The 25,996-nt window shown below is 40.9% G+C and overlaps 1 protein-coding gene across 4 annotated transcripts; it reads right to left on the bottom strand.

Annotated features, from left to right (window-relative positions):
• Positions 1-1,332: 1,332 nt before the first annotated feature.
• Positions 1,333-23,628, bottom strand: LOC131255900 (uncharacterized). 4 transcript variants are annotated; one of them, XM_058256828.1, is made up of 10 exons: positions 23,403-23,628; positions 16,956-17,048; positions 16,288-16,412; positions 14,393-15,279; positions 12,144-13,591; positions 11,883-11,962; positions 11,664-11,759; positions 11,508-11,581; positions 3,483-3,615; positions 1,333-1,737 (listed from the first exon to the last, which is right to left on the bottom strand). In XM_058256828.1, exons 1-10 carry the CDS (start codon positions 23,485-23,487, stop codon positions 1,654-1,656), a joined length of 3,105 nt encoding a protein of 1,034 aa, XP_058112811.1. In that variant the 5' UTR covers positions 23,488-23,628; the 3' UTR covers positions 1,333-1,653. The 4 variants fall into 4 exon arrangements, with proteins under 4 accessions (XP_058112811.1, XP_058112813.1, XP_058112812.1 ...); XM_058256830.1 differs by having other exon boundaries at positions 16,677-17,048; positions 23,403-23,458; XM_058256829.1 differs by having other exon boundaries at positions 16,681-17,048; positions 23,403-23,458.
• Positions 23,629-25,996: the final 2,368 nt, after the last annotated feature.

The following is a 25,996-nucleotide window of genomic DNA, read 5'->3' as shown; positions in this document are numbered from 1 at the left end:
GTGAGCAGTTTTCAGTCAACAAAACTGTTGAGGGATGTGGATTGCCTGCAACTCAAGGCTGGAGGAAACCAATGAAAGATGGCCTTGTGTGCCTGCAGGAAAAGAGGTAGAAATGTCATTTGCCTTTGTGATGCAACTACTTCGTAAATGCCGTAGGCACGTGCTGACACATTACATGGAGAGATCCAAGATGCTCATCTCGTGGGTCCCACAGTAGAGACACCTGAACAAAAAAAAAAAGGCTGTCCCACTTATGAGGTGAACTGCAATGTGGGTGCCACAGTAGAGACGCCTGGACAAAAAATCAGGCTGTCCCACTTTTCGGGTGAACTGCAATGTTCGAAACAAATGGATCACATACGAAAACCAGTTGAATGCCAAAGATTATGCAACTTGCGTAATTTTTGTTTAAGGCTCTCTCCCTGATTGGGTAATCTGTTTTCTAAGAGGAGAAAACTCCAATCTCACTGCCTCTACTTGAAAAAAACCAATGTTCCTTGCTATTCTTTGCTATTCTTGTTAAAGCAGATTCCAGGCTGGACTGGGGACCTGACTAGGTGCACTGGTGGTTGGACCCAACCACCCACAATGGAAGGCAGCTGGCCATCGGGTCTTAGTTTCAAAAAAAAATCATTTGCATAGATGGCTATACTTTCTAATATCCTAATTCTCCTTTTCAACTTCTTATTTTTCCATTTGCAAAATACTTTTATAAGCTTATAGGCACAAGCTCAACTGATTCAAAATCTATGGCCCAGTGCATTTTTTCAAGTGGATATGAGATTTGCCAGAATGCAACATATTGGAGCTTTAAGCTTTGGATTCGGGCCCTTCATTTCAACGGTCTGAAACAAAGCAAGATGACAAAAAGCTAAAATCACTTAGATTGGAACATTTCCACTCTTAAATCGTTTCAACTGTTTCTCATTTTGGGCGTGGATTAACCTTTGAAGAAGCTCGACGTACCATATACAAAGCCAAATGCATGAACACTGTACAAACAAAACCAGATGATTCACCTATGATCTGGATAGTACACCAGGTCCAAATGACTCCAAATGGGCCATTGAGCAAGAACGCAGAAGGTGAGGATCGCTCCATCACAAGGGTCCTTAATAAGACACGTCAGATCAATGTGGCCTTTAAGAGGGAAGGGTCAAGCCAAAGGTTCACTTGGTGGTCAACCAGATTGAAGATTGGACCGTTTCAAATTAACTAGATGGCCCATGAAAGGCAGGTTGGATCTCATATACACTCCAGATCTATATCTGGGGTTACAATACGACTTAGCTTTTGTGGCTTGTACCTGGAGGCACCAGGGAACAGATGAAAGAATGCAAAAATAACTGAGATTGCTTCCTGTAAATGATACACTCATTCTCTCGAGGAGAAGACTAAAAAGCGTGCCTTTACAACACTTCCTATATGCGCCAGCAAAATGCTGCCCTTAAGCACGATTGAGAACAAAGCACGTACAGAGTCTGATCGGTGCAGGTAAGGGAGTGAGGTCCACATCTACTTTGGGCCAACCGCCTAATCAAAACCGATCAGAGTGAGGTTAGGCACCCTTTTATCGGAAAGATTATCAGGGCTCTTAAAAAGGGAAACAAAACAGTCCTTTCTACACTTGTTAGGGAGGAATTGGCAACCGTCTCATCTGGTGGGCTTTGTCCAAGTTGTTTCTGAGGTTATGGTATTTCCATAATACACCTGTTTTGTGGATTCATCCCAGTAGACCTGCATCCAAACAACAAGAAAAGAAGAATCAGATAAAATGAGGCAGTAGTATACAGCTTCTTTTATTATTTTCTTTTCTTTTCTTTTCTTTTCTTTTCTTTGGGTTGAAGAGCAAGGAATGACAATGCATGGTGAGTTGGTGGGCTACCACTGTCAAATCTTAACATGCATTCCAATATGGAATTTCAAAAACTCAAATTCTGAAATGCTTGCAGATTCCCAATTCAATGAATTTGGGTGGTTCAGGAACAAATGGCACAAATACCAAAATATGGTTGCAAATCTAAACTGTAATGGATAGAGCCAATTGCAGATTGCTTGGTTATTGTGGTGGGGTGTAGATAATGTGCCTTGTAGACATGTCTGGGCTTTGCAAACCTCTTACAAGAAATTTCCTGAAAAGCTAAGTGTCATCTAACCCGTATTTAAGTAATCTAAGACATCAAAGGAGATGCGCATACCTCTATATGGAGGATGATTGTTCTGGTCATCTGGTGGGCGATTTGGGGGAAAAGAAATAGTAGGTGCTTTCATAATGCTAGTAAGGAAGCAGATGCATTCCTTAGGGAAAAATCTTTTTTTCGGGATAGGCTTCTAATGTAAAGTTATTAGAGGATAGTAATTTAGATTTTCTGCTTTGTTTGTTTGCAATCTGTGGCGCCAGCTCAGCTCTTTTTCAATAAAAGTTCTTACCCTTTAAAATAAAAGAAAAGAAAAGCAGATTCATCCCCTAGATCTGTAACAAAGAGAATAATTTATTTATTTATTTTAAAAAAAGTTTTGTTAGAGATGTGCATGTTAGACACATGCCTGCATGACTCTTAAGATAAAGTCACTTTCCCTCGTCTCCTTCTGTCATTGAGTTTTCTGGTATTATTCTTATGATTATTTTATCGGTCAATCCATGATATTTGGATTCAATGTATGATAATGATTTTCAATGTAATAGTCGCTTTATATCCAATAAAAATTAAGAGAAAACATTCAATCTTTACTTGCACATATTGTTCTGAACCATAATGCGGGCTGCACTTTTTGGTCATCCAAATAGTTCACTTGTGAGTCTCATCCCAGAAAGAAAAAAGAACCTAACTGTCAGGGAACAGTTAAATGCGGATCATCTGTAATTGTTCATTTTCATCAACTTGCAATGACTTTTCCAGGGGAAGGTTAAGATATTAGTGTCGCTTGGATGAGTGGACAAGACAAGCACGCCCATACCTGGACATGAACATACATATTTTGCATTTTGTGTGCGTAGACGGGGACGTCTGCAGATGTTGCTGTTTTACATTTGGATGATGACACAACATCGCTTTTCCTGCAGTGTGGGCCACAAGAACATATATTGAACAGGTGACTGATCCTATGGTACATGTGCCAGATTCAGGACCTGCAGTAAGTAGGCCCTAAAATGTAAACATGTTCCCTCCCTGAACCTGGCCAATTATGCTTGTTTGTCGGACCTGAAGGTTAAGCCCAGGACCAGACAACTGGCCAGTAAAGTGGCCCCAGATATGCCTGTCTCGGCCTGTTGACAGCCCCAGTTGTCACATAGATTGATTACTCAGTTGGGCATTGTTCTCCTTTCTATTCAGTCAATATGACAACTAATACATGATCCAAAACATCTCCTTGTTGGTTTGCCTTTTTTTATCGTTATCCATCTATGCTTTGGTTTTTTTTTAATTCCATTGAAGGTTTTGAAAAAAAGAAAAAAGGAAAAAAAGACGCATGAAAAATACCTGCCATCCCGAAGGAAGATCCTTTGAGAGTTCTATTAAATCAGGCTGCTGCTTTTCATTTGTGGACGCCTCTGGAGGAGTTTGAACAGCTTCACTGGTTGATTCAGCTCTCTTGCGCTTCACCCTTTCACGCCTATATCAGGGGGGAAAAATAACTCAAACAGCTTTTTAAACTGAAATATCAAAGAGAACGAGTAGTATAATATTGTAAGATTGAATATATAGGTATGCGCCAAACATACAGCTAGAAGTCCAAGTTTATACTCTTTAATGTACAAAATCAAAGTTGACTTGGGGAAAAAATGGCATTTGACTTGCACAAATTGATGAAATCTCTTCGAAATAGAAGGGGGGACCGATTGGATTGGTAAGAAACAAAGGGTAGTGAAGATCAGGAGAACGATAAGTGAAGAGTAAATGGCCATCTCTCTCCCTCTCTCAATCTCTCTCTCAAAGATGACCAGGCCAAAATTTGGCTTCTGCTTTTCAATATATATATAAATAATTTTTATTTTTAAAAAAAAAAAAAGAACAAAAAAAGAAGCAGTGGATGATATACTTGGCTGAGTTCTACAAAAGTCGAGTTTTGACAACTCAGGTGCATCGATCATGACCAACCCAATCAACTTGGACTAAGGTCCAAGTTGGAGGCCTCCCTTTGAGACTTAAATATGATGGTAATAAATGCTATTCAAATATAACAAACTATGTATAATATCATCATTCCAAAGGAAATTGAGTAAAGAATGATTATATTAATACATGAAGAGATATCGCTTACATGAAAAAGATGCGACTATGACGCAAAGTAAAAAGAGAACAGGAAGTTAAAATCCTTCTGGGAGTACAAATCTCTAAGTTAAATGAGCTTTCTGTAGTTTCAGATCTTCTGCATGTGACCAAAAGGCCGGTCCAATTTACTGGAGGGGCAAACATTGGGAGATTCATAGAATGGGGGTAGGATACATACAGCAATTTTTTGAATGGGGATTGGAATTGTGTAGAATGCCCAAAGAATATTGCATCTTTTACATATTTTATGAATGTGTCAGGTTACTGGCTGATCCAGCTCGCCATCATTGGCGACGTTGTTGTTATTACAGCCAAATTTTTTTATTTTCTTTTTTGAAAGACAACGAAATTTCATTAAAAGAAAGGAAAGGATACAAAAACAAAAAACAGCAGCCGAGACTGCTGAGATAGCAGCCAAAGGCTAAAAACCAAGAAACAGGAGATCGCACTCCTTCATGGATTCAACATGGGTGGCCCATTCAAAAATTAACGCTTTAGCTCTAGAAAGCACCCAATCAGTGGAATTTGAAGTATCACGAAAACATCTACCGTATCTTTCCTCCCAAACGCTCCACCAAGTAGCAAGAAGGGCCATTCTCCACAAAATGGATCGATTCTTACCAAGCTTTACCCCATTCCAATCCGAAAAAAGAGAAGAGACACAAACAGGAGGGCACCAATTGACTTCAAAACGAAGACGAAAATCAGCCCAAATAGGAGAAATGAAAGGGCAATGAAGCAGCAAATGATCCACCAACTCCTCCGCCTTCATGCAACATAAACAAATGTTCACCAAACACATGCCTTTCTTTCTAAGATTATCCACTGTTCCAAATCGGAGAGCAGAGATGGTCAGCGGATCCAGCTGCACATAGAGAGAATGGACTGTGAATCTGCTGGACTTATCCATTGTCCAGAGCAACGCATCATCGATTTGAGGATTTGGTTGAGCCCTATAGATGCACTCAAGGAGGTCCACAAACTGTTGGACCTCCCAATCTTGAAGGTTTCTTCTACGGTCCACTGACCACACCAACTTCCCAGCAGTAACAGAATAGCAATCGGCGACCATGATATCTGGATTTGGAGCAAGAGAGAAAATTAAGGAGAATTTGTCTCTAAGTGGAATTTTCTCCACCCAGAAATCTTTCCAAAACCGAATTTTTCAACCCTTTCTGAGCCATCATTGTAGAGCTAAAGCGTTAATTTTCCTAGTCATCATTGTAGGCTTTCTCTCAGCACCTTTGGTATGCCTTTATATTATAATTATGGTATGGCTCCTTTTGACACAAGCCCAAGGTCCACCAAGAGCCCAGCGTGTCAAATTTGGGTTGTTTGCTGCTGATTTTTGGGTCTCAATCTCAAGGTCTGCAATTGCTTATATGTGGAGGATTCTAGTTGAAGATTGTGCTGATTTTAGTTTGATGGATATGGAATCAATCCAATAGTTCGGAATCTTGTGAAAGATTTAATAAGGATTTTAGGGTGTCTCTGTAGGATTTATAAATAGGAGCTGTTCTAGAAAGCATTACATTTTCTAAGTTTTGTGAAGTTATATTTGAGCATTTGTGAGAAGTGAAAATTTCCAATTTCAATGAAGTGTTTATACCTCCACTCCAATAATCATGGATGTGTCGTCAATTCTTGGGATTCAGGTACCGAAGTCTCATTGATTCAATTACAAGCATCAAAGCAAGTGATTGTTGGTGGACTTCCATCATAAATCATCTCCCAATGGCTCCAAAGGGTGTGGCAGAAGAGGAGTTCGTACAAGTTAACCAACAGATCTGAACACTTACAAAGTTGGTTGATCAACTCCCGCATATGGTAGGTGATCTCGCTAATCAAGTGAAAGAAATCCGGACTAGATGGAATCCCAAAACTGAATTTTGGAGTATGAGGACATGTATGGGAAGGTCCCCACCACGAACCAACATTGGCTGGCCCTGGCTAGTGAAGGCGCCATTGATCAGATCCTTCAATTGTTGGAATGTGAAGAGAACCTGAAATTAGGATGAAACTTCTGGAATTTTATGGTCGTGTATATGCAGATGGTGTTCAGCTGCAAGGAAATCACTAACAAGTGGAAGGCTAAATTAGTGTCCATGAAGTTCTCTCGTCAAGGATTAGCATGGTGGAATGGTCTTCAAGCCAAACGAATCTATCAAGGGGAGGATAGAGTAACTTCTTTGGGAAAAAATAAATAAATAAGAGATTCAAAAAGGAAGTTCTCACCCCATGACTTTGCCTGTGACCTCTATCAAAGATGTCACAATATTCGTCAAGGGAATAAATCAGTGATGAATATACGCGGGAATTCCACACCTCGACTATCACGGGGTGGGGTTCCATGAGTGTGAAAACCAAAAAATAAAAAATCAAGATATCTTAATGGTCGTAACTAGCACAGATAAGGAATGAATCGACTTATAAAGATGTGTAAAATGATCAACACATGCACACTTGCAAGGATAGCAAGAGAATTAATTGGAAACTTGAGGAGATGATTTGGCATCTCGCGAGGACCCTCATGAATGATAGCATAGCATGTTAACTTCCCACATAAGAAGACCACGGGAACCTCCACCGATCGAGGGAAGGTAGGCCAACGTCCAACGGTGACACCAAACTCCAACTCAAAGGTAGGTGGTAATGGACAAGGAATTATTGCACCCAGGGTAGAAGAAAGCAACACTATTTCACATGCTTTAAGTGTGAGAAGCCAGGACATCATTCTTTTAAATGTCATTCACATCAGTCTGTAGTTAAGTGAATTTGGCCAAGGAGAATATGCCGAATACACTCCAAATTGTTCACAACAGTCCATAATTTGGGCAAGTAAGCATGACACATCATTGGAGTATGAAAAACATCAAATGATGTTGGGGCACAGGTTGTTCAAGATGCAGCAGATGTGGATGGAGGTAGTGGGGAGATGTTGGTTATCCAACAGCTATCGACGCATTGGGTGATTAATGAGTGTGATGGTTGACTGCAATATCTTTTGACTGCCTACACTTCTAGTGAGAGGATATGCATGATAAATGGTGAAAACAGTGAGAACACGGTGTTAAAAGAAATGGTGGATAAATTAAATCTTAAAGAGCATAAGCATCCACACCCATAACAGGCTTCAAGAAAAGGGGTGACATCTGTGTCGACTCAACATACTTGGTTTACCTTTCTATCGGGCCTAATTACAAAGATGAGGTGTGGTGTGACGTAGTCCAATGGATATATGCCACGTTTTGTGCAAAGGACCATGGCAGTGGAACCGAGGTATGGTGCATTTGACTTAAGCTAATAACAATTCCTTCATCAGTGATGGTGTTAATATCACATTGCAACCAATGAGACAACTTCCAACATTTGATAAACAAAGACAAGTTGTTTGGCATATTAAGGTCAAAATAAGAAAAAGAAAGACATTCGGCTTACAGAAGTTGGAATGAACAAAAAGAATTGGCGGGGGGGGCCAGGTGTGCGAAAGGAGAACACAGGTCAACTTTAGGAATGAACATCACCAAGAGAAGATGCATAAAGAAGGCAACCAGATTATGGTTTACCTATGCAAAGAAAAGTTTTCAAAAGGAACTTACCACTAGGTCAAATCTGAGAAAACTGGTCCATGCCATATCCAGAGGTAGGTGGGTAACTAAGCCCATGAATTATCAGGTGAATTAGATATCTCGTTGACATTCAATATGACCAAGTACAATGGTGAGGTGGTTGACATGCAAGGCGAAATTGTTAATGTGGCCAGATAGCTCCTAAAGAAAAAGGAAGAAATCAAACAAGTGTGACCCATGCAGATTGCCAACCCCAGATGAGGTTACTACAAACAATACTTGGTGAATTGGACAAACTCTATTCTAAATGCACAAGACCAAAGGCAACGAATTGAAAAGAATGGATCTGGACCTCTAATAGTATGAGGCATTTAGCTCATCGGAGTCGAGTTCTTTCCAACCATATGGAAATCATATAGGCCCAATGCCCACCATGAGGCTGACATGAATTCAATGTGTAGGCTATTTGCTGCTAATTTTGGGGCATAAATTTCAAGGTCTGCAAATCTTTGAAGGATCCCAGTTGATAATTTGTTGATTCTTTAAAGATCTTGGGGGCTGATTTTATAGATTTTGCATACGACATTTTTAGGCCATTACAATTTGGCAAAATCTTTGTAAATTCATTTGTTGTTATTTTGGATAGATTTGACTGATATGGAATACATATAATAGTAATAAAAACCTTGTTGGAGATCTAATGAGGATTTTAGGATGTCGCTTTAGGTTCTATAAACGGGGGTTGTTCTAGAAGGTAGAGGCATTACATTTTCTGAGTTTTGTGAGGCTATGTGATGTAGAATGATGCAGATCCAGCTATGTGACTGAGAACTAATATAAAATCAAAGTTATATAAAAGAAAATCACCAAACTAAATGTGATACACATGCAAATAATGTGAGGCCCAAGAGATGACAGGTTTGATATGAGGCCAAATCACAGTCATCAGCCCTTTGATCAAACAAAACGCTTGGAAAATAAGGCCCAAGGAAGATAAAGATTTTCCAATTAGCATAGGAACAATCCGGGCTCAATAGGTGAAATTTTGGAATCCACGCATGAGTTGGGTCTGATAATAATGAGAAGGAATGAGGTGGCCCTTAGGATCAGGTAAAAATAAATAAATTTCAAAAGAGGACAATGAAAGATAAAATCTTACCTTTTTGGATTTGAAGGTTCAAAGGAATCTACCACCTACAAACATCAAACATGAAGTGAAAGAGGATGGATCTTAGGGATGAAGGATAGAGTGGCTTCACACCCTCTAGGCTTCTATCCAAAGATCTAGCCTTCACAACAATGAAGGAAGATGAAAGGAAGAAAGGAACTCTTCGAGGCCTCCTCAAAAATTTCTCCAAATTCACAATTAGGGCAAGACGTCCCCTTTTGCTTTATTTTATAACAAAATTTGGTTGAAATGACAATTTTACCCTTTAAGTAACATAAGAAAAAATACTCATTATGTCCTGGAAAGTAAAAAAGTTCAATCTACCCTCCCAAAAGTCCAATCACAAACTAAAATGTCCACATCATCAAGTAACATAAAAGAACTAACTAACAAAATGGCCCAACATAATCCAACCATCGGATGGCCTCATGATGGGACGCAAGACGATCCAATGGATGGACAATCATGTAGACCATGATCAACGGTGAGATGATCTCCAAATATGATCCATGCCATCCATGTTGTTCTAATGTTCGCCGATGACCACTGGTGATCACTATTAGTCGCCTAGCCAAGTGAAAGTGCCGATGTAGCCTGTCAACACCTACGTCTCTGATATGTACAGAGTGGTGGTGTGATCTCCGCATCACTATGTTTAAGTATTTGTAAGAAGATAAAAAAGTTCAATCTACCCTCCCAAAAGTCCAATCACAAACTAAATTGTCCACATCATCAAGTAACATAAAAGAACTAACTAACAAAATGGCCCAACATAATCCAACCATCGGATGGCCTCATGATGGGACGCAAGACGATCCAATGGATGGACAATCATGTAGACCATGATCAACAGTGAGATGATCTCCAAATATGATCCATGCCATCCATGTTGTTCTAATGCTCGCCGATGACCACTGGTGATCACCATTAGTCGCCTAGCCAAAGTGAAAGTGCCGATGTAGCCTGTCAACACCTACGTCTCTGATATGTACAGAGTGGTGGTGTGATGTCCGCATCACTATGTTTAAGTATTTGTAAGAAGATAAAAAGTTTCAAATTAACTGAAGTGCATATTACCATAGCTTTATGCTTTTAGATAGATGTTGGACTATGGTCCCCTCCTGCAAAAGGAACTTATTGGATGTGGAAGTGAAGAAACTCGCTTGGCTTCTAGAGAGGCTCCACCGCGTTAAGCCCTCTCTTGGAGTAGGAACGCAAGTGTGTGGCCCAAAGTCAAATTTGGTCGGTTCTTTGTTCGTTCCTTTTATAAGGTGTCTCCCTGCCAGAACGGCAAGGGATGCGTGTTCACCTACTCCGTTCGGTCCTATGATGGTTGCGGCATTCACATGGTTAGATGGAAAGAACCGAGTGCTTACGATTGACAACTTGCATAAAAGAGTAATGGTGTCCCGAATTGATGTATTATGTGTATGGGGAACAAGGAATTGATAAACCACTCTTTCATTCATCGCACATTTGCTCAAGAGGTCTGGGATAGATGCCTTGCTTCGTTTAAAATATATTGGATGATGCTAGGATTCATCTGTTCTCTACTTTTGGCGGGGCACAAGGTGGGAGTCGCAGGGGATAGTAGAGTGGCTTAGAGGTTGGTTCTTTTCGCAGTTTTTTGGACGTTTGGGGTGGGAGAAACAATAGGATCTTTCAGGGCATAAGCAAGTCAATGTCGAATGTTGGAAAAAAGGGTAAATGTGGATGTTCTTGATTGGGTTAGCTGTTTTCTAACGTCCAATCTCTGTGATTGGGCCAGTTGGCCAGATCATTATTGTAATTTTCGCCATTTGGCCTTTTAATAAAAGTTGCCTTTAAAAAATGAAGTGCTTATCCCTGTCTATTCTGATATTCTTGTGGGTGTTTTTCTTCATCCATTCTTGCAATTTGGATATCGACATCCCACTGATTTGCTAACAGGATTGCATCACCTTTGGCAAGGATTTTAGGATGTCACTTTAGGGTCTACAAATGGGGCTTGTTCTCAAAGGTTGTAGAGGCATTACATTCTCTAAGCTTTTTGAGAATATATTCAAGTGCTTGTAAGAAGTTAAAAAGTCTAAATTTCAATAAAGTGCTTATCGCTCTCTATTTTGATATTCTTGTGGGTGAGTTCTTTGTCCATTCTTGCTATTTTGGGTACCGAGAGCTTCCTGATTTGGTAACAGGATTGCATCACCTTTGGCAAGGGACAGTTAAATCATCTCTAGTCTATAGTTCTACAAACACGACAAACCATCAGAAATGCATCATGACATCACCTATTGTAACCAAACTGCAAGGTCAGGGAAGATTTACACCCTGATCCATAGCTCAAGTGGCAGACTAAGTGAAAGATGCCTCGTTTCAACACTGAGGTCTTGGTATTGATCCCTAGTGGAGGTGACTAACAGTGAAGTGTGAACTGACAGTGGGGTGTACTAACAAGCTAACAAAAACAAAAACCAAAAAAAAAAAAAGGTCAGGGAAGATTTAAAGCAACCATACCAGTCACCACCTAAAGGCTGAAAATTAGCATTATCTTGAGCCTCCCCGCTGGCAATCTGCCGTGCCCGCCATTGCTGCAGGCAAGAGGACAGTAAGACCCCACAAAATGCAAAACACGAGGTGTTAAAATATAGAAGGGATTGCATATGCGCATACCTCTATTTCCCTTTGCCGCTTCTTCTCTAAGATCTCATAGGCATTTTCAGGTTCATCTTCCTCATCCCCATGCAACTCTTCCTTTGCAGCCTTCCACTGATAAATAGAAAGTCTATTTAAGGCTCTAGGCTCTCAAGGGAATCAATAGGAATGAAAAGAAATCACAGATAAGCTATCTCCCATCAGTCCATAAAAGAGTAAACAAGATGTATAAGGTACCTTATCCACTAGACTGGTGACCTTTTTATTAGACCTCAGAGTAGGTGCCACTGCAATGGTCCGTTTCTTACTACGGATAACTGGTCAGGAATAAAACAACTCATAAGCAAATCGAGTTAAATGCAAGCACCAATAAAACAAGTAAGAAGTCATACAAATAAACAAAAAGGTTGATAACAATCAACTATGATTGTAGCAATCGAACATGTAATTAGTCAATACATTTAGGCAAAGAAAACCAGGCTGTTCAGAATTTCCTACCTTTAGCTTGATTCTTAGTAGCAGCTGTCGTGATTGTGGCAACTGTTGATGCAGATGTCGTGACTGTGGCAACTGTCAAAGCAGCTGTCGCAGTTGAGGCAGCTGTCGATGCAGTGGCCACAGCATTTTCATTGACAACAACGGTTGCTGTAGTTTGGGCTGCAGCTGATACAGATGCAGCATGTACAGCTGCCATCTCAATTGCACTGCCAATGGTTGAAAAATTAGACTCAGCCTTCAGACTTGGTAATGGACCATATCCAGGTTCTGGGGCAACACCAACGGATTGTGCTCGATCGGAAGCAATGTTATCATGATAGCTGACTGGCCCAGACTCACTGTAGAAGCGAGAAGATTCTAAGCCACTGATCACAGGTACAGGAGGAACTGTTCCATTTGGAACATCATAGTATACAACAGGCTCTGCAGGGTTGAGAACAGGTGCAACAGTTGCAGGAAAGATGTTTGCTACTGGTTCATAATATGATTGTAGCTGAGGCTCGGCAATTTGCCCTGCTTCAGTGTGGGCATAGTAATTAGAATTTGTGACCTCAGTATGGGGGGCTGCATAGTACTCGTAGGTAGGAACTGTGTATGCTATGTTATATTGCTCTGTGTAAGGAAGAGGAGGCATCAGCTCTGTATATGGTGGTGGTGGAGGATACAAGGGTTCATCAGGTGGGGGTGGAGGGATGGGTTCATTGTCAGGTGGGGGTGGAGGGATCATCTCCTCATCTGGAGGAGGTGGGGCACTAAATTCCTCAGCAGGCACAGAGGGCAGGCATTCTGCTGATGGTGAGTATGCATGTGGATGAATCGGTTGCTCTGGTAGAGCATGAGATTTGGTGCTGGATGCATCTTCAGAATTGTCGTTTGCAGGAGTTTCATCATCAACTTCCATGTCCACATCCATGTCTATGTCTTCACCAGCATGAAGCTCAGTTTTGGGAATAGAACGAACAGGAACTGGATTTTCATTATTTTCTTGCTCAGCCTCTCCTACCGGCCCACTGCATGGAGATCCAGATGTAAGGGTGTGCTCGATTTTGACACCTTCATCAGAACCTGGTTTGAGAAGCACTTCTTTCGGAACTTCTTCTAGAATATTGGTATCAGGGGTAATGAGAGCATTTTCAGCAGTAGAAACTACCATTCCTTTATCATTGTCAAACACTTCAGAAGCTGTCCTGGCATTTCGCTGAGATGCATCGTCAACTCCGACGGAAGAAATGTGAACAGTCTCCATCTCATTCCTTTCCAGTTTTGCATATCTAGAAATTTCTTCATCAATAGCCATTTCAAGATGCTTAAGCTGTGTTTCAGTGTGCCACCAAAAAGGGAGGAGAGATGGTCCATAAGCTGAGAGCGCTTTACAATCAGAAAGTCTGATCTCAACTTCCAAGATATATTTTGATCTCCAGTCAACTCCTTGAGTGTTGCCGCCAGGCCTGAGACAGTTAAAATTAACAAATGTCATGTCATGAAGCAAAATCAACACTATCATCAACATCTAAGCCCTATCCCAACTAAATGGAATCGGCTAGAACCAACACTTGTGATAAAATATTAGCTGTCCCAAAAGTTCGCATAAAAGGATATCCTTCTAGAAAAAAAAATGTCAAAAAGCTGGAGAAAAGTTCATGCATGCGCAAACAATTGATGGTCACATCTCCCCCACCACCCACAAATGGAGGCGAGAATCTTGACACACAATTCAAACTGGGCTTGAAATCTCCCACTTTGAAGTGGTTGCTAGATTCGCACCAGCCATCTTTAACTGGTGGGAGCATGTGCGCATCAACTCCCTCAGTAGGCATTGTGCACATTGATGTCGTGCCCAATTTCCATTTATAATTAGTCAACAAAAAGTGCTATGAGCCTAATATCCATAATACACCACATTATTGATGTATGAGACTCGTGATCCAGGCCATCTAATCTAGTAATTCCTCCCTAGATAAGCCACATAGGAAAAATCTCACGAATTAGAAACATTCACAACCAATATGCAGTGATTTGGAAACAGGAGTCTGGATCTCTCACATGCATGGATGATGAAGATCTCTAGTTAGAAGGATAGTTACTGAATGAACATGGTGGGACTAGATGAACAGTCTGGATCATCCCATGCGTGCAGAAAGGGCAAGCATCATGGGACAGCCTCTAAAGGGCATCTCTGATCTCTCCCTAGTCCCAACCAAACATCAATCTAGAAAAATAAACAACAGGTGAAAGAAAAACTATAATACCCTTCAAACACCTTCAATCTCTGTAACAAACTTTCGCCATATTTCATAAGCCGGGTAGAATGAGTGGTCCCTGTGTCAGGGTTTGCAATGGGTGCTACAGGAGATTTATTCTTGTCCTCGCAGCTTATTGTTACAAGGGGCTCCTCAACTGCCGTTGTCAACCCCCCATGCTCAGGAAGAATAACACTTGATTGATTGGTAGAAACGGAATCACGTAGTGTGGAGGCTTCCATGGACAAACTGATCACACTGGGGTTGTTATTTGATTCGGTTTGATCAGCAACTGGGACCAAATTCGGGGCTTCACCATTCTCACCTTTGACTCCTTCATTCCAAGTTTCCATTCCAATCCCAACCTCATATTTTTCCTTGACATTCACAATCAAATCAGAATTCTTTGGCCCATCAATAGCAAGAACATTTAAGTGCGCCTCAGTTTCCCCATTTAAGTATGAACCAGACACATGTGCATCCACAGCACTCCCATTTTCTCCGACAACCAGAGAAACTTTCTGCTCTGTGGTTGTGTCCATTCCTTGAACCAAAACATCAGGCACCTCCCACGAAGTCTCCCCCGTCATGGTATTCCAGTAATAGTATTGATTAGTCTGTTCGTCCATTACCATCTTCCACTCATTAGTCATATCCCCAACAATTTGCATTCCAGAAGTCCCCGGAACACATTCTTGTGCCACTGAGTCAACTTCATTGTATTGATTAGTTGGAGCAGTAACATCACTTTCTCCAATATGAGCGTCCTCCAAGTTCTTGGCAGCATCCATTGGATCTAAATTCCCAGGCATGGTCTCTTGTTTAACCCCAGAAGCAGCAAAATCTTTGCCTCCATAACTATCTTTGTCTCCATCTGCTTCTACAAGCTCCTCTACCTGACCAAAACAGAAGCACTTAAAAATCAAAATAGGCATGTAAAGGAACCAGGTTTGCATGTGGCAATAATTAGAGAGCTAATATTGAATATACCAAACATAAAACAGAGAGAGTAGGTTCACCAAAAGGCAAAAACCCTTGGATGGCCTATGAGATATTCAAGTCCTGGTATTTTCAAGAGTCGTAAGAAGGCAACAAAAGCACAGCTGCAAGATAATAAGTTAAAAAGCTATAGTTGATAGAAGAACATGAGAATGCCAGTAGATAAGAGAAGAGAACAAGCCTAAAACAGTCAATGTAGTGAAGTGAGACCCAAAACTATAGGGTTGTCAAAGCGTACCCGCATCTGTGGTACCCAAAGTATCCTACTCAAGTTAACCAAATCTGGATGCAGATTTAGGGCCCGATAATAATTGGGTGGGATTTAGGTCTACAGGCTAGGATCCAATTAGAAATTAGATCGCATCGGGTAAATGTTGGTACCCAAACCTATGATTACTTTTAGCTGCATCCTTTATTTAAATTATATTTACTATTGGAAAACCATATGTAAGGCATGTTTCTGGTATGGACCGGAATCTGGATCCAGACCCGATTATAGACCTGATTCGAGATCCAAACCCCGGTCAGTATGGGGTTTGTGCTTGAAACTAAACTGAAAGGACCTAAGGGTATAACCGAATAGGATCAAATTCGGATACAGCAGCCTTTATATGGTACCTGTATCTGAATCCAACAGGAACCGAATCCTTCCCTTAGTCAGTTCCAGATATGTGAACGCCAGTATGGACCGGACCAACAGAACAATCCAACAGGCAAGCCATTGCAAACTGGGAAGTAGCAGTAATAGCTTTCAAACCAACGGATTTTCTGGATATTACTAGATACATTTCAGAATGGAAAAAATTGCCCTGGCTCATAAACCCAGCCAATGAAACAAGACCCATGTGCCTAATTAAAGAACACATGGGGTCAAAGTGCAAAGGTAACCAAGCAGGTAAAATAACCTGTTCATTGCAGTTGATCGAAGAACTCTGAATGACATCTTGCTTAAATATCTTATTTTCATCCTCATCCAGTTCATCATCGCTGTACTGTCCAAGTAACAGCAAAGGATTCTCCTGCCGTTGACCTGGAGAGAGCATAACAAATTGTCACATACATTTCAGACTAGTAAAAGTTTTCTTCAAATGACCAAATCATCCCATGATCAAACAAAACAAGGGATAAACATCCAACTAAGATTAACACAATAATTTTCAAAATAAAAGATGACGTAAGCTCAAGGAGCCTCTATTGATAGCCAACAGGCATGTCTATCTGAGCACAGGTACCTGGCAGGTAGAGAAATAAAAAAATGTTAGGAGGCACAAACCAAATAAAGCTAGAGACATACGAACCGAGAAGGCAACATTTTCCTCCTGTGATCCCCAGAACGCTTAGATGCTGCCAAAAATATCATGACAGGTAGGGAGTCATTCAATTTTCACTGTGGCAGCCCGATCCAACCTGACCATTTAATGTTCCCAGGACCTCAGCCACCCTACAGTCTCAAAACCAGATTCTTGGGGCAAACAACATGTCTTGTATAATATTTCCAAATTTCCACCAAACATATGCTTTGCAGGCATATCTTCTCTATATATTCTTTTGAAGAAAATCTGACGGAACCCACCTGGAGAAGATGGTGAATTGGGAACCCCAGCACGATGATTCTGATCAAGATCCCCTCCAACTTCATCATGTCTAGAGGTGCCAATCAAATCTCCTAGAAAATGTAAAGAAAATTCCAGTATTCAGCACAAACCCACAAAGCTGAAGAAAAAAATTAGGAAAACAAAACAACACACCATGTTCTCAAAAGGGTAAGGCACATATAATCACAATTTAAAACAAGAAAATAAATCATTTTATATAACAGAAACATCCTGACATATTTAACCCTTTTATCATTAACAAAATTAAAACCAACCAACTCCACCAGGTAAAACATTGTTGTTCATGGAGTCCAAATTGGGCCCACACCCACGTGTAAAGTTAAGCAAGTGCAGTGCCACTCTTCAAGTTTCAAGAGTGTCCTTATCATTATTAACCGCGACAAGTCCCTCCAACTGAACATAGTTGTTGATATATCCAAAGTGGCCCACACCCGTGTGTGGAGGGCCACAAGTATAGCTCCATTCGTCAAGTTTCCTGGGTGTCCAGCTCCAAATCAGCAACAAGCTACAAATTATGCCAAATAGGTCCTCTTTCTAATTGTTAATTAGTTTCAGGCCAAAATAATTTGCGTTGTGTTCAGATCTGATGTTATACAGACAAGGAGTGGACATTCTTGTAGTCCTGGGATGGAGGGAGAAAAGCAAGATGTGGTATCTTTCCAACAAATGAGGGAGCATATGAGCCAATGATCAAGCAAATGGAGGACATATCAAACCAGTTTGGCAATTTTGTCCACAGGAGTGGCCGTTATAGAAGGAAGCAGCAAGGGTAACAGTAATGGTCCTCAAGCATCTAATGACCACCTAGTAGGTGTCATGGGCGCAGGGAATGTCTCCCCAAAATGACCTAAAAGGAACTGGGTGGAATTCAAAGGTGTGCAGGACCTACATCACGAACTTCAACAACCCTGCTACCCTCACTATCCTCACTACCATGAACAGGGTCCAAGAGCTCTCACTGCCCCTCACAGTAGTACCCAACATATCCTGAAGGAGGACATAATTATTACACCAAGGATCCAACCAGGAGCTTTAAAATGGAGATCCTGAATTCAATGGTAATATGCATCCTGAGATCTTCAATGATTGGTTATAATGAACAAAAAGGTATTTCTGTTAGCACAAGATGGCCAAGTCCGACCCAAGACTAGTGGTACAGAGTTGAAGAAGACTTGCAACATTGTAGCTGCCCTCCCCCGGAAATTAGGAAGAAATGAATGTGAGACTTGAGCAAGATTTATGCCTCTTCATTATGAGACAGTTTTGCTCCAGAAAATACTTTCTCGATGTCAAGATAAACTGACCATTGAAGAACGTATGCAATAGTATCATGAGTTGACACTTCAATGCTGATTTGCTGACTGTTTGAGACAACGTAGCAGTAAGTAGCCCGATATTGTAATGGGCTGTGGGCAAGCATCCAACTAGAACCAATGATTGTAATGGGTCAGGAAGTAGTTAATTCCAATATTTTTCTTAAGTATTGAAAGAGAAGGAGTTTGATATCCGTAATTCTCCGTCTCTAGTCAAATATTCTTGTGAGTGTGCTCTTGTACATTTCTTTTGTGATTCAGGTGTCAAGATCTCATTGACTCAATATCCGGATTCGTGCAAAAAATCCATTTCATCCATCCCGCAGAGCGGGCAGATCAACTCAAACATGCAGTAGGCAATCTCACTAATAAAGTGAGGGACCTTCGGCGTGAAGGAAACCCAAAGACCGAAGTAGCATGTGGACACATAGGGGAAGCTCCTCACTAAGGTCCTAACCAACAACACGCAGCCCCGGCTTTTGAAGACACCAATGATCGAATCCTTCGATTGTTGTAAAAATGATAGGGAACCCGGAATTGAAGTAAAAATTCTGAAAAAGACGAAGAGATCCACAGAGTCAAAAGGTAAAATTGACATCTAAAGTGATCGATGCATCTACATTGGACCTACGCTTGAATTCACCAATAGATCAATTGATAGATCCACTGATAGTGGCAGCTGTATTGATAGACATGCAAATAGGTCCCAATACTGAAATTGAAACACCTTTATAAAATATGATTGTGGCACGAAAAACCGGACATGTTTCAAGATCCACAAAGAGCTTTTTAAGTTGCAGCATATAAGTTAGCACCCATAAAACCGCGAGCAAAAAAGACATAATTTATAGTGGACTCTAACGAAGGTTGGGCCAAGACAACACTTGGGGTTACACCACGAGTTTCCACCAAGGAAAAAGAATATTTGTCATAGTGGTAGTACAAAAGTTAAGACTGATTTCCAACTCGAGGACAAGTTCTTTCAAAGCTAGGGAGAATTGATATAAACCCATAGGCCACCTAGGTGCACTATAGGGCCCAATAATAATGTAGGCCCACAGCCCATTGTATGGCCCAACACGTGCTGAGTTTTGGACTGATTATAGATTTAGGAGCTTAAATCAAGGCGGCCCTATCAAATCTCCCCATTTTCCTAATGTCCCTATTTAAATGTCCTCCAGCAGTTCTGAAGGTTATTGACAGCAAGAGGTGGGATTTTCTCTGGCATAATAAGGGAGAGAAGATGAAATTCCACCTGGTTGATTGGAGAGCTGTATGTAAACACTATCAACAGGGAGGGCGGGAATCAAAAACTTGAAGCTCATGAATCGCGCTTTGCTAGGAAAATGGATCTGGAGATTGGGGCACTGAAGATAATAGTCTGTGGAATAAAATTATCAAAAGCAAATATGGCAGATCTGAAGGTGGCTGGTGATGCAAAGCCGCGTCCCTGTATAGGGCCTCGGCCCTTTGGAAAGGTATAGCTGCCATGCAAGAGGAAGTTCTTAAAGGTGTCGAGTTTCAGCTGGGTAAGGGAAACAACATTCGATTCTGGACTGACAGATGGGTGGATAATGTCTCGTTAAAAGAAAATTTTCCGAATATCTTCTCCCTTGCTCCAAATCTGGCAGTCTCAGTTGCTGATTCTTATTCACTTGTAGCGGGGAAAATCGTTTGGTCAGTAGAATGTAGAAGAAATCTTCAAGACTGGGAGATCCAGGAATTCGTGAACCTCCTAGATTGCATCCAAAAGGCATCCCCTGATCCTTCTATGGAAGACAATCTGATCTGGACGAACTCCAAATCCAGCAGATTTTCGGTGAGATCATTTTACAGCCAGTTGGACCAACCTCCTTCATCCAATATCTCCCACTACAAGCAAATTTGGAAGTACCCGGTCCCGCCCAAGATCATCGCCTTCAGTTGGTTGGTCACGAAGAAAAGGATCTTGACCATCGATAATCTTAGGAGGAAAGGGATGTGTTTAGGGCCCGTTTGGCTGGGCGGATTGGAAGGGATTGGATGGTATTGGAAGGGATTGGAAGTTAAATCCCGGGATTGGCTGGGCGTGCCAAACAGACTGGGTGATCTGATCCCGGGATATAGCAATCCCATGGATCTTAAGACAATCCACTGACAACACCATCATTACCTTGAAATCCATGCCATCCACCCTAATACCATTCAATCCCTTCCAATCCACCCGTCCAAACTGGCCCTTAGTGAACATTTGTCTGTCTTGTATGAGGTCGGAAGAATCAGTGGACCACCTGCTGCTCCATTGTCGATTCATTTCCTCCATCTGGGACGATTTCCATGCCCGGTTTGGCATCATCTGGTGCTTCCCTGATTCAGTTGCCTCGCTTTTTCACGTGTGGCATGGGGCAAAGCTTGGTTAGCAGCAGTCCAGGTTGTGGAAAATGGCCCTTTTGGCAATCTGGTGGTCAGTTTGTGAGGAAAGGAATGGCAGGTGCTTCAGGGATACCACCAATTCAGCAGGCCATGTTTCCGCAAGAGCTAAGAGTCTTATTGCAGAATGGGTTGTGCATGTCGAGTCCCTTAAGGACTATAATCTTCTTTTTTTGGGCGTGTAATACGATCTGCCCCCTCAGCAGATCTGTAGTTTCTCTTTTTTTTCCTTTCTTGTTTTTGTTCCCTCTTTTGCGCTCTTTTTTAATCAAAGTTATCTTTCAAAAAAAACTATGATTGATTTGAAATCAATCCCTTAGTTTGGGGAGTCTCATTAGAGAATCACTTAGAGGGAGTGTAGAAAGTAGTTAATTCCAAAATTTTCTTAGTGTGAGTTTTTCTTAAGTATTATGAGAAGAAGTTCGATGTCAATAAAGTATTTCTCCCTCTATATGAATATTCTTGTGGGCATACTCTTGTACATTTCTTTGTGATTCGGGTGTCAAGATCTCATTAACTCGATAACCGGGTTGCACCGCTATCCAATGAAGAGCAGGAAGATTAAGACATTTACTATGACAACCAACGACTTTGTAGGCTAACTAATGACGTGTTAACATGGAACAAACTGGCAAGAGTGACAAACAAGAAGAAATCAACTATGCACCAAAAACAATGACATCGAGTAGAGAGGAGAGCATCGCTACTTATGCATAACGAGGGGGACCATCTAAGGGGATAAATCATGCATAGGAACACAAGACATGCTCCAAATTTAAGAGTACCCTATCAACAAAGGACTCGCTAATAGTGACGAACAACAAGGAAGAAGAATCACTCAGTCGAAGTAGAGCATTAAAAGTTCCCACTCATGCTTCGTATCACGCTTCAGACTCTCACTACCACTCCCACTCCCACTTCCTACCCATTTGCACTTGTTTACATTTTCTAAACATATGCTTCCCCACTCCCACACCCGTATCTATTACCACTTCATTTCACACTTCATGTACCATAATTCCCTCTCAAAACTATAACTCAAGGACAAGTTCTTTTGAGATGGGGGGAACTATCCAATCAAAGCCCCAATTCCATGCAAAAGCCAACTTGGTCACATGCTGTCCCCACATGCACACGTGGCAAAATGCCAGATGCATATTAGCTTTAGTGTTTTAATTGAATTACTTTTGTTTAATATGCTTTTTCTTTTTTAATGACTAAGGGGATATCGGGCATCTTTGCCTCTTCCTTATTGTTAGGGCTTCTTTCTTTTGTTCAGCCTATACATAGCCCATGTGGGATGTGTATTGGGATATGGTGGAATGGAAGCTATCCCTTTTCTCTTCTTTGAAGAACTTCCTCTCTTCTTATTGCATTTGCTTTTCTTTTTTTTCTTACATGTATTTCTTGGAGGCTGGGTTGTCTTTGATCTTTGATCCACTTTGCATCTCAAGCTGTGTTAAAAAGCCAACAGATGCTGTCATCATATAGCAGCAATGCCATTATGAGATGAAGATGCGAAGATGGTGATCAGAAAAAAGGCGCTACCAACAAATGTACAGACATTAAACTTGGTTTAAGATTTTAATTTTCTAACAAACATTAAAATTGATTTTTAAAATTTTTTTCCCTTTTTGTATTATTTCAATGAAATAAAGGCTACTTTTACCAGAGAACAAAGTTATATTCCATAATGTAATGCCATTTTATGTGGGGGAAAATCCCGTGAAAGCAATCACCAATATTCCATTATACCACACTCATTTTGAAAAAATAAAAAATAACAGCTGTTATTTAACAGGAGTTTTTCATGACAGGAAGAATGAGAGTTCACGTTCCCATTACAACAGGTGTCTTTTTCACATTACAACAGGTGTCTTTTAAACCATGAATCTACTCCTTAAGCAACTGCACTGCCAACTTCAGTCACCACAAGAAATGCGTTCACAACACGCGACCACATTCAGGAGGAACTGATCTTACAAAATTTTGAGTGCATCGCAGTAGTAATTATCACACTGCAAGACACAAGGATTGTGGAGCATTTTCTTTTCTACATAAGTCTTTGACAGTTTAACTCATACTGTCTTAGTGATAGTAGAAAACCCAATTTAATAAAAGAAAATTGGTTTTGTAGGATCGTTTAGAGAGAGTGAGAAGGTCAGGCAGAGATTTGTGAGGTCAAATCTCTTTCTAACAGCTTTCTCCGTGTGTTCTACTAGTCTGCGGTTGGTTACAAAGTGAAACGAACTGTGAAAATTCAGCTTAATCAAGAAAGAGTGGTGAAAGATAATATTCATTTCAAATCCAACTCGAAAGAAGGCAAATTGCAATCATCCTTCAATACAAATGGTGAATTTGATTCTTTTTTCCAGTTTATGAGACTAATGATCTAACTACAATCCAATAGTGCATCCAAACGCACCCTGGTGATCTGCGCTACTCAATGCAAAATTTTCAACCGCACGCCTCTAATCTAGGGTTTTAGTCGTGCCTTCATCAATCCAATAACAAAATCCCAGTTTTACAATTTAAGGACCAGCAAATAGACATTTAAAACACTTCAAAGTTTGAATCAATGAATCGGATAAAACCAAGATCCTCCAGAAGAAAAAACTAAAAGAAACATGGAGGGAAAAAAAAAAACGAAATCGAAACCCTAAAAGCAGAAGAGACCGATACCAGAGGGTTCCGCAAAGAGATCGAGCTTCACTCTCCGACCAGCGCCGCTCAGAGCTGCGAGCCGGCGCTCCTTTCTCTTCCCCATATAGAGAATCGAAGAAGATGAAAGAGATCAAGATAAGAATCTGAAATTTCAGAGCTTTTCCGTTTTTCTTCTTCTTCTGAAAGGCGAGATTCCAAGGGACGAGAAAAACCTCCAGGCTCAGACCTAGGAAGAAATCAAAGGCACTGGCGGATATGAAGATCTTTTATAGATACGTTTTTTTAAAATTACATAAATACCCTCTTCTTGGACGGTTACGATGACGCCGGTTCCTAAGTCGGAAACGGATCGGCTACTCACCCTGCCACTAGCCAATGGCTAGTGGTCGGTACTCTGTGGGCCCCACAATGATGTTTTTGTTTCATCCATGCCGTCCAATCATTCTTCCAGATCATTTTATAGCATGATCCCAAAAATGAGATTGATCCAAATCTCAAGTGGACCGCACAATGTTGATTTAACGGCCACCATTAAAAACTTCCTGGGAGTCACAAAAGTTTTTGATCAAGCTAATATATATTTTTTCCCTTCATCCAAGTCTGTATGACCTAATCAACAGGTTAGATTTCAAATAACCATTACAGTGGGCCCTAGGATGTTTTTAATGGTGGAAATTCAATCACAACTGTTTTCCCATGGTGTGGTCCACCTGAGCTTTACATCTACCTCAGTTATAATATAATTCTAAAATTATCTTTAAAAATGGATGGACGGTATAGATAAAACACAAACATCATGTTAAGGTCAACATAGCACCAACCACTAGCCACCTGGTGGCAGCGTCACTAGCCAAACTGCGGATGAGCCAATTCCACTAGTGCTGCGTGTGGGGCCCACGGGATGTCCGTATGACATCCAACCCGTCCATATAGTTGTCCGTTATTTACTACGGTGGTCTAATAACTTTAATGCCCCGAATTTTCAAGGCCTGAGTATCGGCTCGTCCTTGAAAAGTCTTGCATTAATTTCATTCACAAGTGGTTTAGCTAGTGTGATTAACTTCGTACATTTTGAGTACTAAAGCACCCATTTCTAAAAGAGAAAAATATTTATATTTATCATTCCAATAAAAAAATAAAAAAAGTACAACTAATCATTTAAATACTCACTTATATAGATCTTATGTTTTATACATGTAACTCAGCAAGTGCCTTACGTGGGCCCAACATGATGATGGGATGCCCAACAATCAGTGTTAAACGATCGTTAGTTGGTTGGGCCACGACAAATATAAAAACCGACAAGAGTCCAAAAACCTTCGGATTCAAGTGGTGGCCTACGTAATGGTTGGAGCGGATTAGCTGTTATTAGCCATGTGGGGCTATGTCGGTGTATTTTCTGTATATCCATGCCATTTATGTGTTTTTTCATCTCATTTCAGCAAGGGTTTCAATATTAGGAAGATCCAAATCTCAGGTGAACCGTACCATTAAAAAAAAGTGGTCAATGACTATTAAAAACTTTTTGTGGGCTACAAAAGTTTTGTATCAAGCTGATCTTTAGATTTTTCCCTCCATCCATATCTAATGGACATTATCAACTGTTGAATTTCAAATAAATACGACAAAAACCTTAAGATGGGCTCTTAGAATTTATTTTTGGTGAAGCACTCAATCACTTTCCTGTGGTGTGGTCACCTGAGATTTTGATATGTATAATATTTGGCACCATGTTGTAGAATAGGCTGTAGGAACGGATGGACAGTGTGGATATACAAAACATCATCGCACGAGGGCACGGCAAGGGTAACACAGACGCAGATTGTGTCCTACCCCCGCCCAGATGGTAATCCGTCCGAGTAAGGCTCTGTGGGGCCCACCATGATGTAAGTGTTTTATCCAAGTCGTTAATAGATTTTCTCATATCATTTTAAGATATGAGCCAAACACTGAGCAAGGTGCGGGGCTTAAGTAGACCACAAAGTGAGGATTTAATGTCCACCATTAAAAAAAATTTGGGAGTTGGAGAAGTTTCGGATGAAGCTAATATTTGTTTTTTCACTTCATCCACGTCTACATGACCTTATTAATAGGTTGGATGATAAAAAAACATCACGGTGGCCCTTAGAAAGGTTTCAACAGTGGCAGTCATTATCACTGTAGCTTCCTCCGGTGTGGTCCACTAGAGCTGTGGAGCTACTTCAATTTTACATAAATACCTTAAAATTACCTGAGAAGAGTGATGAACGACGTGGATAAAACACTTACATCATGGTAGACCCCACGGAGCCCTACTCGGACAGATTATTGTACGGGCGGGGGTAGGACGCAATCCGCGTCCAGGTAACACCCAATGTTACCTGGGGGACACGTAATCCGTTCCTGAGTTTCTGGGTGTCTTTCGTTCGGACGGCCTTTCGCATGAAGTTCCTGCACTGGACAGGCCAACTATGATGGCTTTGAGAAATCCTTTCCGTCCATCCATTTGGTGATTTCATTCTAGGACATGATATTAAAAATGAACCATATCCAATGCTCAAGTGGTCCGACCTAAAGGAAAAGATGGTTAGGGAAATTTTTACTACTGAAACCTTCACGGGTTCTATGGTGAT

Source organism: Magnolia sinica, chromosome 9 (genome assembly GCF_029962835.1).
Source record: "Magnolia sinica isolate HGM2019 chromosome 9, MsV1, whole genome shotgun sequence".
Lineage (NCBI taxonomy): Eukaryota > Viridiplantae > Streptophyta > Magnoliopsida > Magnoliales > Magnoliaceae > Magnolia > Magnolia sinica.
The sequence above is the reverse complement of the archived record's forward strand: the minus strand, read 5'-3'. Positions and strand labels throughout refer to the sequence as shown.

What these genes read in the sequence shown, in the direction of transcription:
- LOC131255900 (XM_058256828.1), bottom strand. Translation starts at nt 23,487, where the DNA reads ATGGGGAAGAGAAAGGAGCGCCGGCTCGCAGCTCTGAGCGGCGCTGGT. An exon ending in CAATTCACCATCTTCTCCAG is followed by an intron (nt 16,413 to 16,955) that starts GTGGGTTCCGTC and finishes TGCTCTCTCCAG; the next exon opens with GTCAACGGCAGGAGAATCCT. An exon ending in TACTAAGAATCAAGCTAAAG is followed by an intron (nt 11,963 to 12,143) that starts GTAGGAAATTCT and finishes ATTCCTGACCAG; the next exon opens with TTATCCGTAGTAAGAAACGG.